General features: G+C 39.4%; 1 protein-coding gene across 1 annotated transcript in view; it reads right to left on the bottom strand.

Annotated features, from left to right (window-relative positions):
- PRMT3 (protein arginine methyltransferase 3) overlaps positions 1-12,516 on the bottom strand; it is a 56,987-nt gene that overhangs the window by 34,577 nt on the left and 9,894 nt on the right. Inside the window, exons 7-9 of the mRNA XM_030949164.1 lie at positions 12,312-12,377; positions 7,023-7,144; positions 4,112-4,211 (exon numbers count right to left, since the gene is read on the bottom strand). Coding sequence (XP_030805024.1) covers positions 4,112-4,211; positions 7,023-7,144; positions 12,312-12,377 — 288 coding nt within the window. The remainder of the gene's footprint in view (positions 1-4,111; positions 4,212-7,022; positions 7,145-12,311; positions 12,378-12,516) is intronic.

Here is a 12,516-nt window from a genome sequence, read left to right as displayed (position 1 = left end):
TTTACCTAAGTATGGGAGCAATAATTCAGTCACTTTTGTATGTCATATTTTCCTGCCCAGGAATACATGTAAGTCTACACCCTGAATAAGAAGTAAGGGATTTATCTGTAGGTGACTTATGATACAAGCAGACAAATAACAAAATATGAGAGCCTGGTATACAAGTCTTTAGTTACACAAATTAAGGTTTTTAAAGGTTTCACATATCAGAGCTCTAGGCAGGCAGGCAGGCAGGATGATGTGTTGGGAAGAATAAAAGCTTGACAAGAAAATCTCACAGATATGGATGCTTGGCAGAAAGATTTTTGAATGTAGAGTCTGATGAAGGAATAGAGATGGAAGCAAGTTTTGCTATAGAAGAAAAGAATTGCTGAGCCAGTCTTACTGGATAACCAAGGAGGCAAAGGGTGTGTTAGTTAGAAGGAGTTTTTATGGCTTAGAGCAAAGGATAAACCCAACTAAAACAAGATGTTTTTACCAAGCAGAAAGATAGCACAGGCAAACAAGTCAGCAAATGCTGCAAGTAGAAAAAAGATCTCAGAATTTTCCACTGCAAGAAAACTGAAAAACAACTTCTAGCTGAAACTGTAATGTACTAACTGTTAGTGATTGGAGAATAGTGACATGATATGGTAATTATAGCAGTTATGATAGGCTATAGATAAAAGTTAAGGTATAGATTGGTTCTTCTGTATTAAGATGCTCAGCAAAGAAAAGTATATAATGCATTGTAACCAAAAGAAAAGTATATAATGCAATGTGACCTAAGCTAAGGGTGCAGCTGGAGCTCACAGCTGTAGGCACAGCTCTGTCACCCATGACCCTGGACTGCTGTAACTCTTGGATACAATAAATTGCATTTTGGAGAGCCCCTGGAATCCCACATCCCTCATTCAGGCTCTTACAATGATGCATCAGAAGCTGCAGCCCTGCTACAAACCATCAAACAGTCCTGGACATGGAAACCTCCACAAAAACAAGGTCAGCAGTGGTATTTTATATAAAATCCACCCATTCTCCAAGAACTGACAGATTTTCTCCTTAGAGAATCTGTTTGGTTATTGGCACAGACTACTCCCTGGCCATTCTTGTACTCTTTCTCAAGGCAATGTGGTTCACTGGGTGAAGTGGCCCTTCAGCCACTGCTCTCCCTTGTGCTCCTGGCTCACAGCACACAAGAAGTCCTTTGGGTCAGGCTGCAGACTCCACTGAAGTTTTGCTAAAAGCAGTGTCTCTGCAGTGAAAGCCTGAACAGCTTTATCTGGGCCTCTGAAGTCCAAGGAGCCCTCAATCTTCAGCAACCTGCCTTTGGGACACCAAGAGAACACCTCACAGCTCTTCACACCTCCCACTGCCTTCCTCTGTGTTTTACACCCTGGGTTGAATTGTCACAGTCAATTTTACACAGTCACAGAAATGCCCTGGTCTGATGTTGACATTGTCAAACACACAAACTTCAGATGTCACAAGCTGAATTTAGAATGTTACAAATGTTCACTGCTAATTTCTTTCACAGGCTTAAATAAAACCACTGAAGGTACAGCTGCTCTTCATTCAGCCCCTAAACCTGGAACACGAAAAAAACATATCCAGAGGAATTTAAACTGGGCAACTATTATTTTGGAAGATGGTAAGTAAGCATTTGAAATACAAATTTCTACAAAGACGCACATGCACTCACATACACCTGCCCACTGTGTAATATTTAAGATACTTCTCCCATTTTTCCATAATTTAAGGGAACAAATTTATAAATTGTTAAAGAGAGGGAATAAGAGAAGCAGTTTGTGGCAGTCATAGGTCACTTCTGCAATTAAGTAAATGATCATTAGAAACCATCACACTGAGATGCTCATAATGCAATGCTGTATCTTTTACAAGACACTGCTCTATGTGACAGCTTTTTCAGAAAGCCTAATCTAAAAACAATCCTGAGAGAATGCAGTATTTTTCCTCTCTCCTGCCTCATACTTGTTTTTAATTTTCTGATGTTCCAGACACAGCTCTACCAAAAAAAAAGCTTATTGTGTACTGGTCTTAAGTAGCATTCTGTATCAAGCAAAACAAAGCTACGGCTCCACCAAAGGTTTGATATTCACTAATCTAAAAGCAGTTTGCTTTCTAAACAGAAACAGCAACTTTCCATATTTTTGTTACAAAGAAAAGCATGAGAATTCTCCTGCCAGTCCATACAGATTCTCTGCATAAAGACGCAAAATCTGACATATACTGAATTCTTTTTCACTCTCATGCTCACATATTAAGAACTGATTTCACACTATATAATGTAGGGAAGGAAATGAAAAAATAAATTCACACAAGAAAGCCAGACAAAGAAAAATCTTCATCTGCATTAGACAACATAATGTTCCTTTCTGGACAGTGTTGGAACATTGTGTACCCTGTCCAGCTATCAATCTTACTTCCACAGCATCGTCCTCTTTATCTCTGTCATGCAGTAACCTATAAAAATCCTAACACTCCGAAATATTTACAATACCTAATTAACTGAAGTGCACATGGCTATGTAATTTTGACATAAAAAAGGTAAATTAGCACACAAAAGAAAAATATCCAACATTCAATACTTTGTTTCTTACAAGAGCTGAGTCCTGAAATCCTTTAGTTCATCTTAGAGACACTGATTTACAACATGACTTCAGCTCACCTGTCCAGGTTCCCTTTCAAACCAAATCTTGGGCTCCAGAAGGAGAAATGGGATTTTGGGAACATTAATCTTGGTGCACATATTAGGCAGCTGATCAGAAGTTTCTCTGAAAAAACTATAATTACATTTCTAGTGAAGCCACCATACTGTCAGAAATCACCAACCATAATGTGCTATTTTTAAATCACTGGTTTAAGCCAATGGCTTAAACTATCCTTGAAACTAGTGACCTCAACACTAAATTAAGCTCATGCTTCAAATAACATCCATCACAGTGGAGGAAAAACCTGTAGATTTCTAATTTCTAGTTCCCTGACACATGCAATATTAAACAAATATATACAAAAAAGGCAAGCCAATTTATTTGCATCTTTCCCTGAAAAACAGGTCGATACACATGGATTCACAGATGAGTGCCTGACCTCCCCACCAAAGGCCACTGTATGTAACAGAACAGCCACAGTTTGTTAAAGAAAGAAACAAACCCCACAAAGAAACAAGTAACATTGAATATAAGCTTTCATTCCTGATCTTAAATTTCAGGCAGAAAGGAATTTTGAAGTCCCAGCAGCTGGGAGTAACATGAAGAAAACCTGGGCTTTGAAGTGCTTCTTGAAGGCCTGTGATATGAGGATACCGAATAGCAGTAGTTCACAAAAAAACAGTTCAAAGAGACATTTCCTACCACATTTTTGATAGGCAAGAGGCATTCCTATGTCACTATGAAACGCAGGCTGGCACTGGGTTTTGTAACACAGATTTGTTTATTAGGATTAATGGCAGGCAGCAAGGACAGGTGTGTAACAGTTACTGGCCACCACACAAAAAAGGTAACAAGCCAACAGCTGAAACCCAATGGATTCCAGGAGATGGCTCATTTAGACACTGCTGTCCATCACACTTCTTTTGTACTTTTGAATCAGTGTTTTTACTGCCATGCTGAAACCCAGCAATGAAAGGCAACATTGTTTTCAAGCTCTCCCAGTATTTGCAGATTTCCTGAGGCAGCATCTCCCCTCCTTATCACCTTTCCTGCGCTGTCAGGAGAGTCCTCAGCTGAATTTGCAGACTGAAGGTATTTTACCTATCAGAGTGAGCTGGATAGATGACTAATACAGTATTTCTCCATTGCTTTCACCTGAGCAGCCAAAACAGTATGACTTAGTGCTTTATAGATTTCCAAACCAACTTCATAACAGAAACTTGCTGCACCTTGAGCAGCTCAACTGTACTTAGAGAAGCTTGACTTGAAAGAGCTTGAGCAAGAGGCACCAGGAATTGTGTTCAAGTACCACATAATCAGGACTGCCATCCCATCTCACATTGTCAAAGACACCACTGAAATCATGACAGATGCTTTGGTTAAAGAAATCCAACTTTTCAAATGAAATAAAACACATCTTTTTCCTGAAATAACTTGAAAAGAATAGCCATGCACCTTACCATCCACTCAGATATAATTACATCCACTTTTTCCAATGGCAGATCAACTTCCTCAATTCTTCCTTTGACTAATGTAATAATATTTTCAAGTTTATTTAATCTGCAAGTCAAAACATAAACAAATTAGCTTATATTTCCAATTTATGCTGTCAAGAGAACCATACTGACATCTATATTTCACATTCTCCCCTTCACAAACTTTTTGGTTTAACTAATCAAGAAGCACTAGAATGTACTATTCCTCAGTTTTATTTCAGAGGGAACATTTCCAAGTAGCTAAAAATTGCAGCAGATTTAGTGCTGGGAGAAGATGGCAGGCAGTACCTCTGTATACCTCCAACGTGCCATGCATGCAAATAGGCAAGCTTTAGAAACCAGGAAAACAGGGAAGAAGACAATTTAAAACTGCTGCTCCTCTTTATTTAGAAGTTGCTTGTTTCCATTTCTCCTCCTCTGACCTCCACAGCAATCAGAGCCTACTCACCACACCAGGATGCCAGTGGAAATTAACTTCCTTACAAAGCTGTTTTGCATGACTCGGTTTTTTATTTAACCAAACCAGCTGCAAAGTCACTGAGAACAGAGCTTCCCTCTAAATCAGTACTACAGTTATTGCACAGTAAAGGCACCCTCCCCATTGGGATTTGGGCAAAAGCACCTGCAATGTTCAGTACCTGCAGTGATCAGGGATTAGCTCACATGCACGTCATGGTACAAGCATCCTGCGTAAGGAGGGAGGGACTGGGACAGGACTACGGCATTTGAAACAAGAACTGCATGATGGTGAAACTAGTAAGTGTGTAAATGCTTGAAATGTACTGCTTTTCTTCTTGGCAAACTAATATTAGTCTTTCTTGCACTTATCTTTATCACCATGGCTGTTGTTACAGAGGGCAGAAAAGTCTTCTCATCACAGAAATTTATCTTCCCACTGCAGTTCTTATCTCTGGCCCTTCCCTCCCTCTCCTGATATCTTACTCTTACATTCTGTCTGGCTTTCAATGCAGACCAGTAATGACATTAAAAATTCAATCCAAGAGACAATGGAAGAATGATCACTATGAAGGGAGGGAAAGGAAAAGGTCAAAGGGCTCCCTGAACACTTGGGCTGCTGCAAAGACAAATTAAATCCTCTACACAAGACAGTTTTCTGTTAGAGGATAGCAGTTCATTACTAATATAATATTCAGTGGTCTAAACAGAAGTAAAATCAGAAGTTCAAAGTGAGGAATGTTAAAGAGCTACCACCCACAACAATAATTTTAGAAGAACTAAAAGAGATCTAAAGATAACTTTTTAAATGACCATATCCAAGGACATGATTTAAAACAACAGAGAGGAAAAGGATTAATTCACTACATGTTTGTTTTCAATTATAATGTTTAAAAAAACCCAAACCAACCAATGTAGTTTACACATTGTAGGAAAAACTGAGATGTTATTTAGGAAGTCTATTCCAACTTTCTATTTTAGCTTAACAGTGATGAATGACAAAAATCAAGTAATTCACTGTGCTAGAAATTTTACAGGCACTATTCACAGCAAGAAAAAGAAAAGGCAATCATTTAGTTTAAAGTAAGTTTATTTTTAACGCTACTCAGGCTATGTATTCTGGTTCACTTACACACATGGGCTGCACTGTTACAAGTAATTAGCATGCTAGAAATTAACCTAAATTCTGGGAAGGACAAAAGTGTTGAGCACACACTTGAATCACAGGTGGAAGTGTGCCCCAACAGTCATTTTTTAAGCTACAGAGTTGTTTAGTGTTCCAATAAATATTTGTTATTCCACTGCAACTTTGTCAGCTTTATTCCTTTAGGAAAAATAGCTTCAAACAGACAAATATAAATTATTTGGATGTGAACTGCAGACTTCAATGTGAATTGCACCTTGTATAGGAGAAAGTACCTCTAAATGTGCAGCCTTACTGATTATTTGCTGCATACTTCAACTGGCAATTCATCACTCTTAAGAGTTTTGATTCATTGCTTTTCTTAGAGGCCTGCCCTTCTCCTCCCCAAAGAATAACACATACTGACTGTTACTTCTGCTCTCCCCTAAGTATAAATAACACTCAAAAGACTTTATGCACTTGTTGAAAGTTAAAACAGCCCTAAATTTGTAATCTAGCACATTAGATATAAAACACTATTTCACATCTGCAACCATTCTGAAGATGTCAGGAACTAAGAGGAAAGGTTCTCTTTAAGGAATGAGTTCTTGTGCCAGAGAAGCATTTTAGTCAAACATGCACTTAAGGTTTAACATGGTGCTTTTCTCAAGCAGATATCTGAGTAATTTTACAGCATCCAAGTGTGCAGTGCTGCACCATCAATCTGTGAGTGGTACCTAACAAATTCCCCACAGACAACATTACTTCACTCCCAAATTCTTCAGTATCTACCTGGATTTTATTCTCACAGTTGCTCTTATAAAATCATCCTAAATGAAAAAACATAGAGTCTTCAGCTATCAACAGTGCACACGGACATTACACTCCTCCTACCTCATCCTAGGAAATCCTTTGTAAGTCTTCAGATGTCATTGCTTGATTGTTACACACGCTCGGCCTCCATAAATATCCTCCACAGACAAATTAGTGACATGTGGAGTGGATAAATGAACTAGGAGATGGCTCCAGACCATGAGGTCCAAGAGTTGAGAGGAGGAGTACAAATCCTAACTGGTAGCCAGGTACCAGAGGTGTCCCTCAGGGCTCAGTGCTAGTTCTGATACTAATGAACACCTTTAGAGACCTAACTGGACAAGATGCACGCTCAGCGCTGCTGAATTAGGGGAGAGCAGTTGACAGGGTAGGCCTTTTATTTTCTGTAACACAGACAAATTATAGAAATTATTTTAAATTCCTATAAAGAAACAGAAAACTAACAACCGCAACTTCTCCTACCTAATGATGTCCATGGCCTGATATATGATTTCAGATTGGTCAACTCCAATCACTTTCTTGGCACCTGCTTTGGCAGCAAACATGGAGAGAATTCCAGTACCACAGCCAACATCCAAAACCACCTGAAAGGAATAAATGAAAGCAAAACAATCTTATTTTCCTTGCTATGATTTTTCTACACTTCTTTCTACATCAGTGAGACGGATATTCCAACAGAAGGCATAAAGTCTTACTGCTACATGCAGAGACATCCAAGTCAAACTGCAGCTCTAACTCCCACTCTATCACCTTTTCCAGGCAGACAATGAAGCCCACTAATTCCAGCTGCAGATTAACCCAGTCCCATGGGAAACAGCAGCAAGCAATTATGTGGGAAACATCTAAAGTGTTACATGAAGAGAAAAAAAAGGAAATTATAGCCTGAGCAATTTTAATCATTGAATCACTAATAACTGAACTGAGAAAACATATTCTATCTGCAGTTTTTAATTAAAAGTCTATTCAGAAACTTTATTTAGGAATTCTCTGCCAGACATGGTCACACTGCCTCAAAACAGCTATGGCTCAAGATGACTAAATTTTAAAATGGTCACAGTTTTAACACCTGGAAATATTTTCTGTTTAGCATTATTTATAATCAAAATAGAGTGAAAAAAAATCCAGTTAAGATGGAATCCCTAGGGTTTTCATGAAAGAGTGAATTTCACCTCTACAGCTGGAAAAAGTATGCCATAAGATCCATGGAAATGCATGGGGTTTTGTATATCACATATCAGCTACTACAGGAAGACTGAAAAGTTTAAAAATGTGAAGCAACTAGGAAAAGAGTACTGAATTTATGACTAAGTGGAGTTGAGCTGCCAGCAGTTTTAAGCTTCACAGACATTTTACTAAGTAGCATTTTTCAGACCTTGCTATCGTAACAATGTATTTCTTGTAACTGCTGGAAATTCTCAACAGCTGAAACCTAATGATTATGTTACAGTAGATTTTAAACTGAGTTCCAGGCTTGATGTTTTCACAAAATTATTGGGGCTGAAAGGCACCTCTGGAGATTCTGAGGGTGTATTTTATTGCATTGGCCAGATCATCAATGGTCTTATTGTTAGACTCATATCTGATACAGCTAAGCTTTACTAATGGTGTTAAAAAACTCACAGCACTAAACCCAAAAATGTTCTATAGTCTGAAAATCAAAACAAGTTTTCTAAACACTACGTAGAGCCACTCATCTCATGTACAGCTTTAAAGCATGAACAGAATCAGAACTCTAAAGAAAGAACTTACCTTCCCATACATAAGACCTAAAATGAAAGTACTTAAGTTAACAGGAACACTGAGTCAGAATTACCAGTCACAGCAAGAATTTGTTAGAAAGAAAAACTGATTTCACTGTCTCTTTCTCCTCACAGCACAGAGTGCTGTTAAGCCTACCCTCACAGTTTTCATCACATTAAACAGTTTTCCAAAGAAGGCATCAAATCGCTCACATATTTGAGAACTATAATCCTATTTTGCAAAATATTTTAAAAAATACAAAAAAATAAAGCAATAATGCACCCTGCTGCTGATACACTTTCCAGCTTATCATCTACTGATCACTCTCGCTTTGGTGTAAGAAAACCTCTGCATTTCACCTGACCAAGAGCAGCCAAGCAAATACTGGGATGCTCTGCACCTCACGTCTGCCTGCCTTCCTTGTATACAATTCTGTACATTCTGAGGATGGATACAGAACAATGATCCTGAAGCCAGCATGAACAAATCCAGCTGTTCATCCTCAGCAGTACACAGTAAGGGAGCTGCTGCTGTGGTGGTCTGGGAAGCAGTGACTGGAGCACTGACTACCACCTGTCTCTGTAGAGCCACTTAAAACCTGGAAACAGACTAAAAACCATCAGCACTATGGCCTTTTACAGCGGCTTGCGCAAAGGGAAGTTGTTGATACAGTTACATGTTCCACCTGCAACTCTTTCGTAGCTATGTTTCAAAAGGAGTCAACTCTACAACTTGGAAATGAGAGAAATCCCTAAACTGTGAATCTGCTGGAGACAGGAATAAAAAATAAAAATCAATATTCTTGCAGCTGCTGAAATCTCACACCCTCCAACATCACCTAACATTTCACCTATGGTAGTTAACAAAATCACTGAGCCATGACAGCTGGAAGTCACAGCCAAAAATAAACCACTGTGAAAGAATCATCTTGATGTACAGTTGCATGAAAGAGAGCAATCACCACAAATTGGAAAAAAATCAAAACAGACACCATGTTGGACAGCTGCCCTGTCACTTAAAAACCCAGATGGAACTCATCTAGCCTTAGGCAGGGGATGGGATGGAAAAGTGGCACTGGAGGGAAAACAGACAAGCTGGAATACGTGTGAGGAAGGGAAAGACAAGCAGAGTGATCATCAATTAGCCTAAGGACAAGGGTCTACAGCCCACATGTTCTTGCAGTGATCACATATGGCCTCTCAGCAAAGTCCTGAGCAGCTGCACAGGTGATTTCACTACAGCACAACACACTGCAGCTTCACATCCTCCTCTGCAGTCTGAGCAAAACTGATATCCTGCTTTCAGCAATATCCTACTTTAAACTCAGAAAAACAGGAGGCCAGGGACTTTGGCCAACTAAATTCATTTCTTCAATGAACTCTTAGTAGGACAGTAGTTTAAAAGTTTATTTTATTCCCTGAATATGGCACTGATGCTTGCCTCAGATTTCAGTCTTACAATGAAAACTACGCATGGCAACAGTGCTTTACTAAATTATTTTTCCACTCAAAAATACTCTCATTGTAAAATGGACCACATTTCCTTTTACTGAGTACAGCCACCTCCATTACTCCTACCAGGTAACCTGAATTGTCCCATTCTCATCTCAAATACATTTGACAGGTTGAAAACAAAGGCAGCAAGCAGGATTTGTTCCAGTTTCAATAATTTATTTTGAAAGCTGAGACAGAACAAACAAATTGGCTGATTCTGAATAAAATATGCATAATAAACAAACCTAGACACTCTGTTATCATCTATCACCATACAATCACACCTCTTTAGTATCCTAAAGGTTAGGATGCAGACTTGCATCAAAAGTGAATATAAAAATTCAACTGTTTGAACAAGCCCCTCCCAAACTACCTCATAATAGTCCACTCAGAAAAAAACCAAAAAGCATTAGTATGTATTTTCCAGGGAGGAATACCATAAGAGAGTTCTAAGAAATGCAGTAACAGACATTTTCCTCAGTTTTTTTGAATTGTTATTAAAATTATAGGGAAAACAGTCTTTGGAATTGACACTCATTAGTATAGTCCTGAGAGCATTATACAATACATTAAGTTTAACAAAGTATCCTACACAGCTCCTTCAGCAGAAGCCTTTAACAGATGTCACTTCGAGCCAGATTTCTGCAGAAAACTTCATTTATTCTCCATAGCAATGTACCAAGAGAAAGCTGCATCATTTGGCCAGACACACAAGTTAAGCAGGACACTGGTCACATCACATGGGTGGGGGATACTGGGAACTCAAAGCAATTGAGACTCTGTCTTTCACCATGATGGGTTTGCATGCACCATGAATTTGAGGTAACCTTGATCAATAAACTGCTGCAAAAAACACGTTCAGAAATCAGTTTGTGTATGTTGGGATACTTGAGCTTTTCTTCAGAGCAGCTGAATGCTTTTACACCAGAGTAAGCACACACAGTGCCTAAGCTGTTTCCTGAGCATGGGTATCTACTCCTGGGGCTGAAGCATCTTTGACTCTAACAGTTACTCCATGTTTTGTTTTGAATGTTCCCAGAGTGTCCATACAGCACAGGAGACACACTATCAATCATGAAAAATTACTGTTCCACAAGGCCTCACATTTTGTGTAACTTCAGATCAGTCTTAACCTGCAAAAACCTGCAGTTATCAATTTTAGGGGCTAAAATGTAAAACTAAATTTCTCTAGGGAAAGTTTTCTTTCCTTTATTGATCTTTCTGCTTTGTTGGATGAGCAGCCCACCTACGCAGTCATCTGGTGGCATAATTCTATGACACTTTTGCTTGTTCTCTCACTATAATCAAAGAGTTTAGAAATGTTTAGTAGAAACAGGCTTGTGACATGAATTGAGGCAAAAAAGGGAAGGGAATTATTTACTTTTTTTTTCTGCTATAGTTGCCAATTGAAAACTAAGGTAAGACATACAAGGAATAGGCCCTATCAAACACGGAAATGCATTCTGTCAGGACAGAATTTCTCTCTCACCTCTCCTACAAAGGAAGGCTCAGAGGATTGGGATTGTTCAGCCTGGAAAAGAGAGGGCTTTGGGGTGACCTAACTGTTGCCTTTCAGTACCTGAAAAGAGCCTAAAAGAAAGATGAAGAGAGACTCTCTACAAGGACCTAGAGTGACAGAATAAGGGGGAATGAATTTAAATGAGAGAGTAGGCTTAGATAGGATACTAGGAAAAAATGCTTCCTTGTGAGGGTGGTGAGGCCCCAGCACAGGTTGCCTAGAGAAGGTGTGAATGCCCCACCCCTGAAAAAAAACATTCAAGGACAGGTTGGATGGGACTCTGAGCAACCTGGTCTAGTGGAAAGTGTCCCTACCTAGGGCAGAAGGATTGGAACTGCATGATCCTGCAGGCCCCTTCCAACCCAAACCATCCTATGGTTCTATAAGCTCAATACACAACAAACTCATTAGAAACAGCCAGCAGAAATACAAAAGACAAGAGGATTATTACTGTACAGGGGTCATAAGCACTGTAAGATCCTATCACTGAAATCCCTCCACACTGCAAATGAAGTACTAGCTCACAGTTCCAAGCCCTTTAACAATAACCACCCAGTCTGGAGACACAAAACAGCACGAATTCAAAAAAAATCAGTTCCACGTGAATTCTTTCCCAGCCCTAATTACACAGGGCTTCCAGGACGTTTTTACTGTATCAGGCATACATAGAAATTCACTTAATCCTGGTAAAGAGCCCTCAGAGAGATTGCACCTAATATCCTCGACAAGAGAGGCTCAACTTCACCCCGCCAAGATAATTAATGAGCTCCCTGCCACGGCACACAGCACAATGACAATAGAGATCAGCACTGCTCTTATCAGCACGCTGCACCCTCCAGCAGCTCTCCACCACCTCATACAGCCGGAGCGCATCAGATCAAATCCTGGCACTGGAATCTCCATTCCCAGAGCTACAGAGTAGCTAACCTGCAGCTTTTCTACCATTTGAGACAAAATAAACCCCAGAAATTACTGGATCTTCTGAGCAGTTGTACCCACCTTGTCCTTGAAGATATGTGGGTTTTGATAGATGAAGTCACGATAGCTCTCCGTGCGGACTTTATCCTAGCAGTCAAAGAACAAAGAGGGTTCACTTTTTTTACTTAGGTACAGCATAAAATTCAAAAATGCTGAACAACTTGCTTTTCAACTTGGCCTACAGATGCTTTGCACATACTGTACTTACATGGGCACTACAATCATG

The sequence above is a fragment of the Camarhynchus parvulus genome, chromosome 5, assembly GCF_901933205.1.
Source record: "Camarhynchus parvulus chromosome 5, STF_HiC, whole genome shotgun sequence".
NCBI classification, from domain to species: domain Eukaryota; kingdom Metazoa; phylum Chordata; class Aves; order Passeriformes; family Thraupidae; genus Camarhynchus; species Camarhynchus parvulus.
This window is presented reverse-complemented; position numbering and strand designations above follow the sequence as displayed.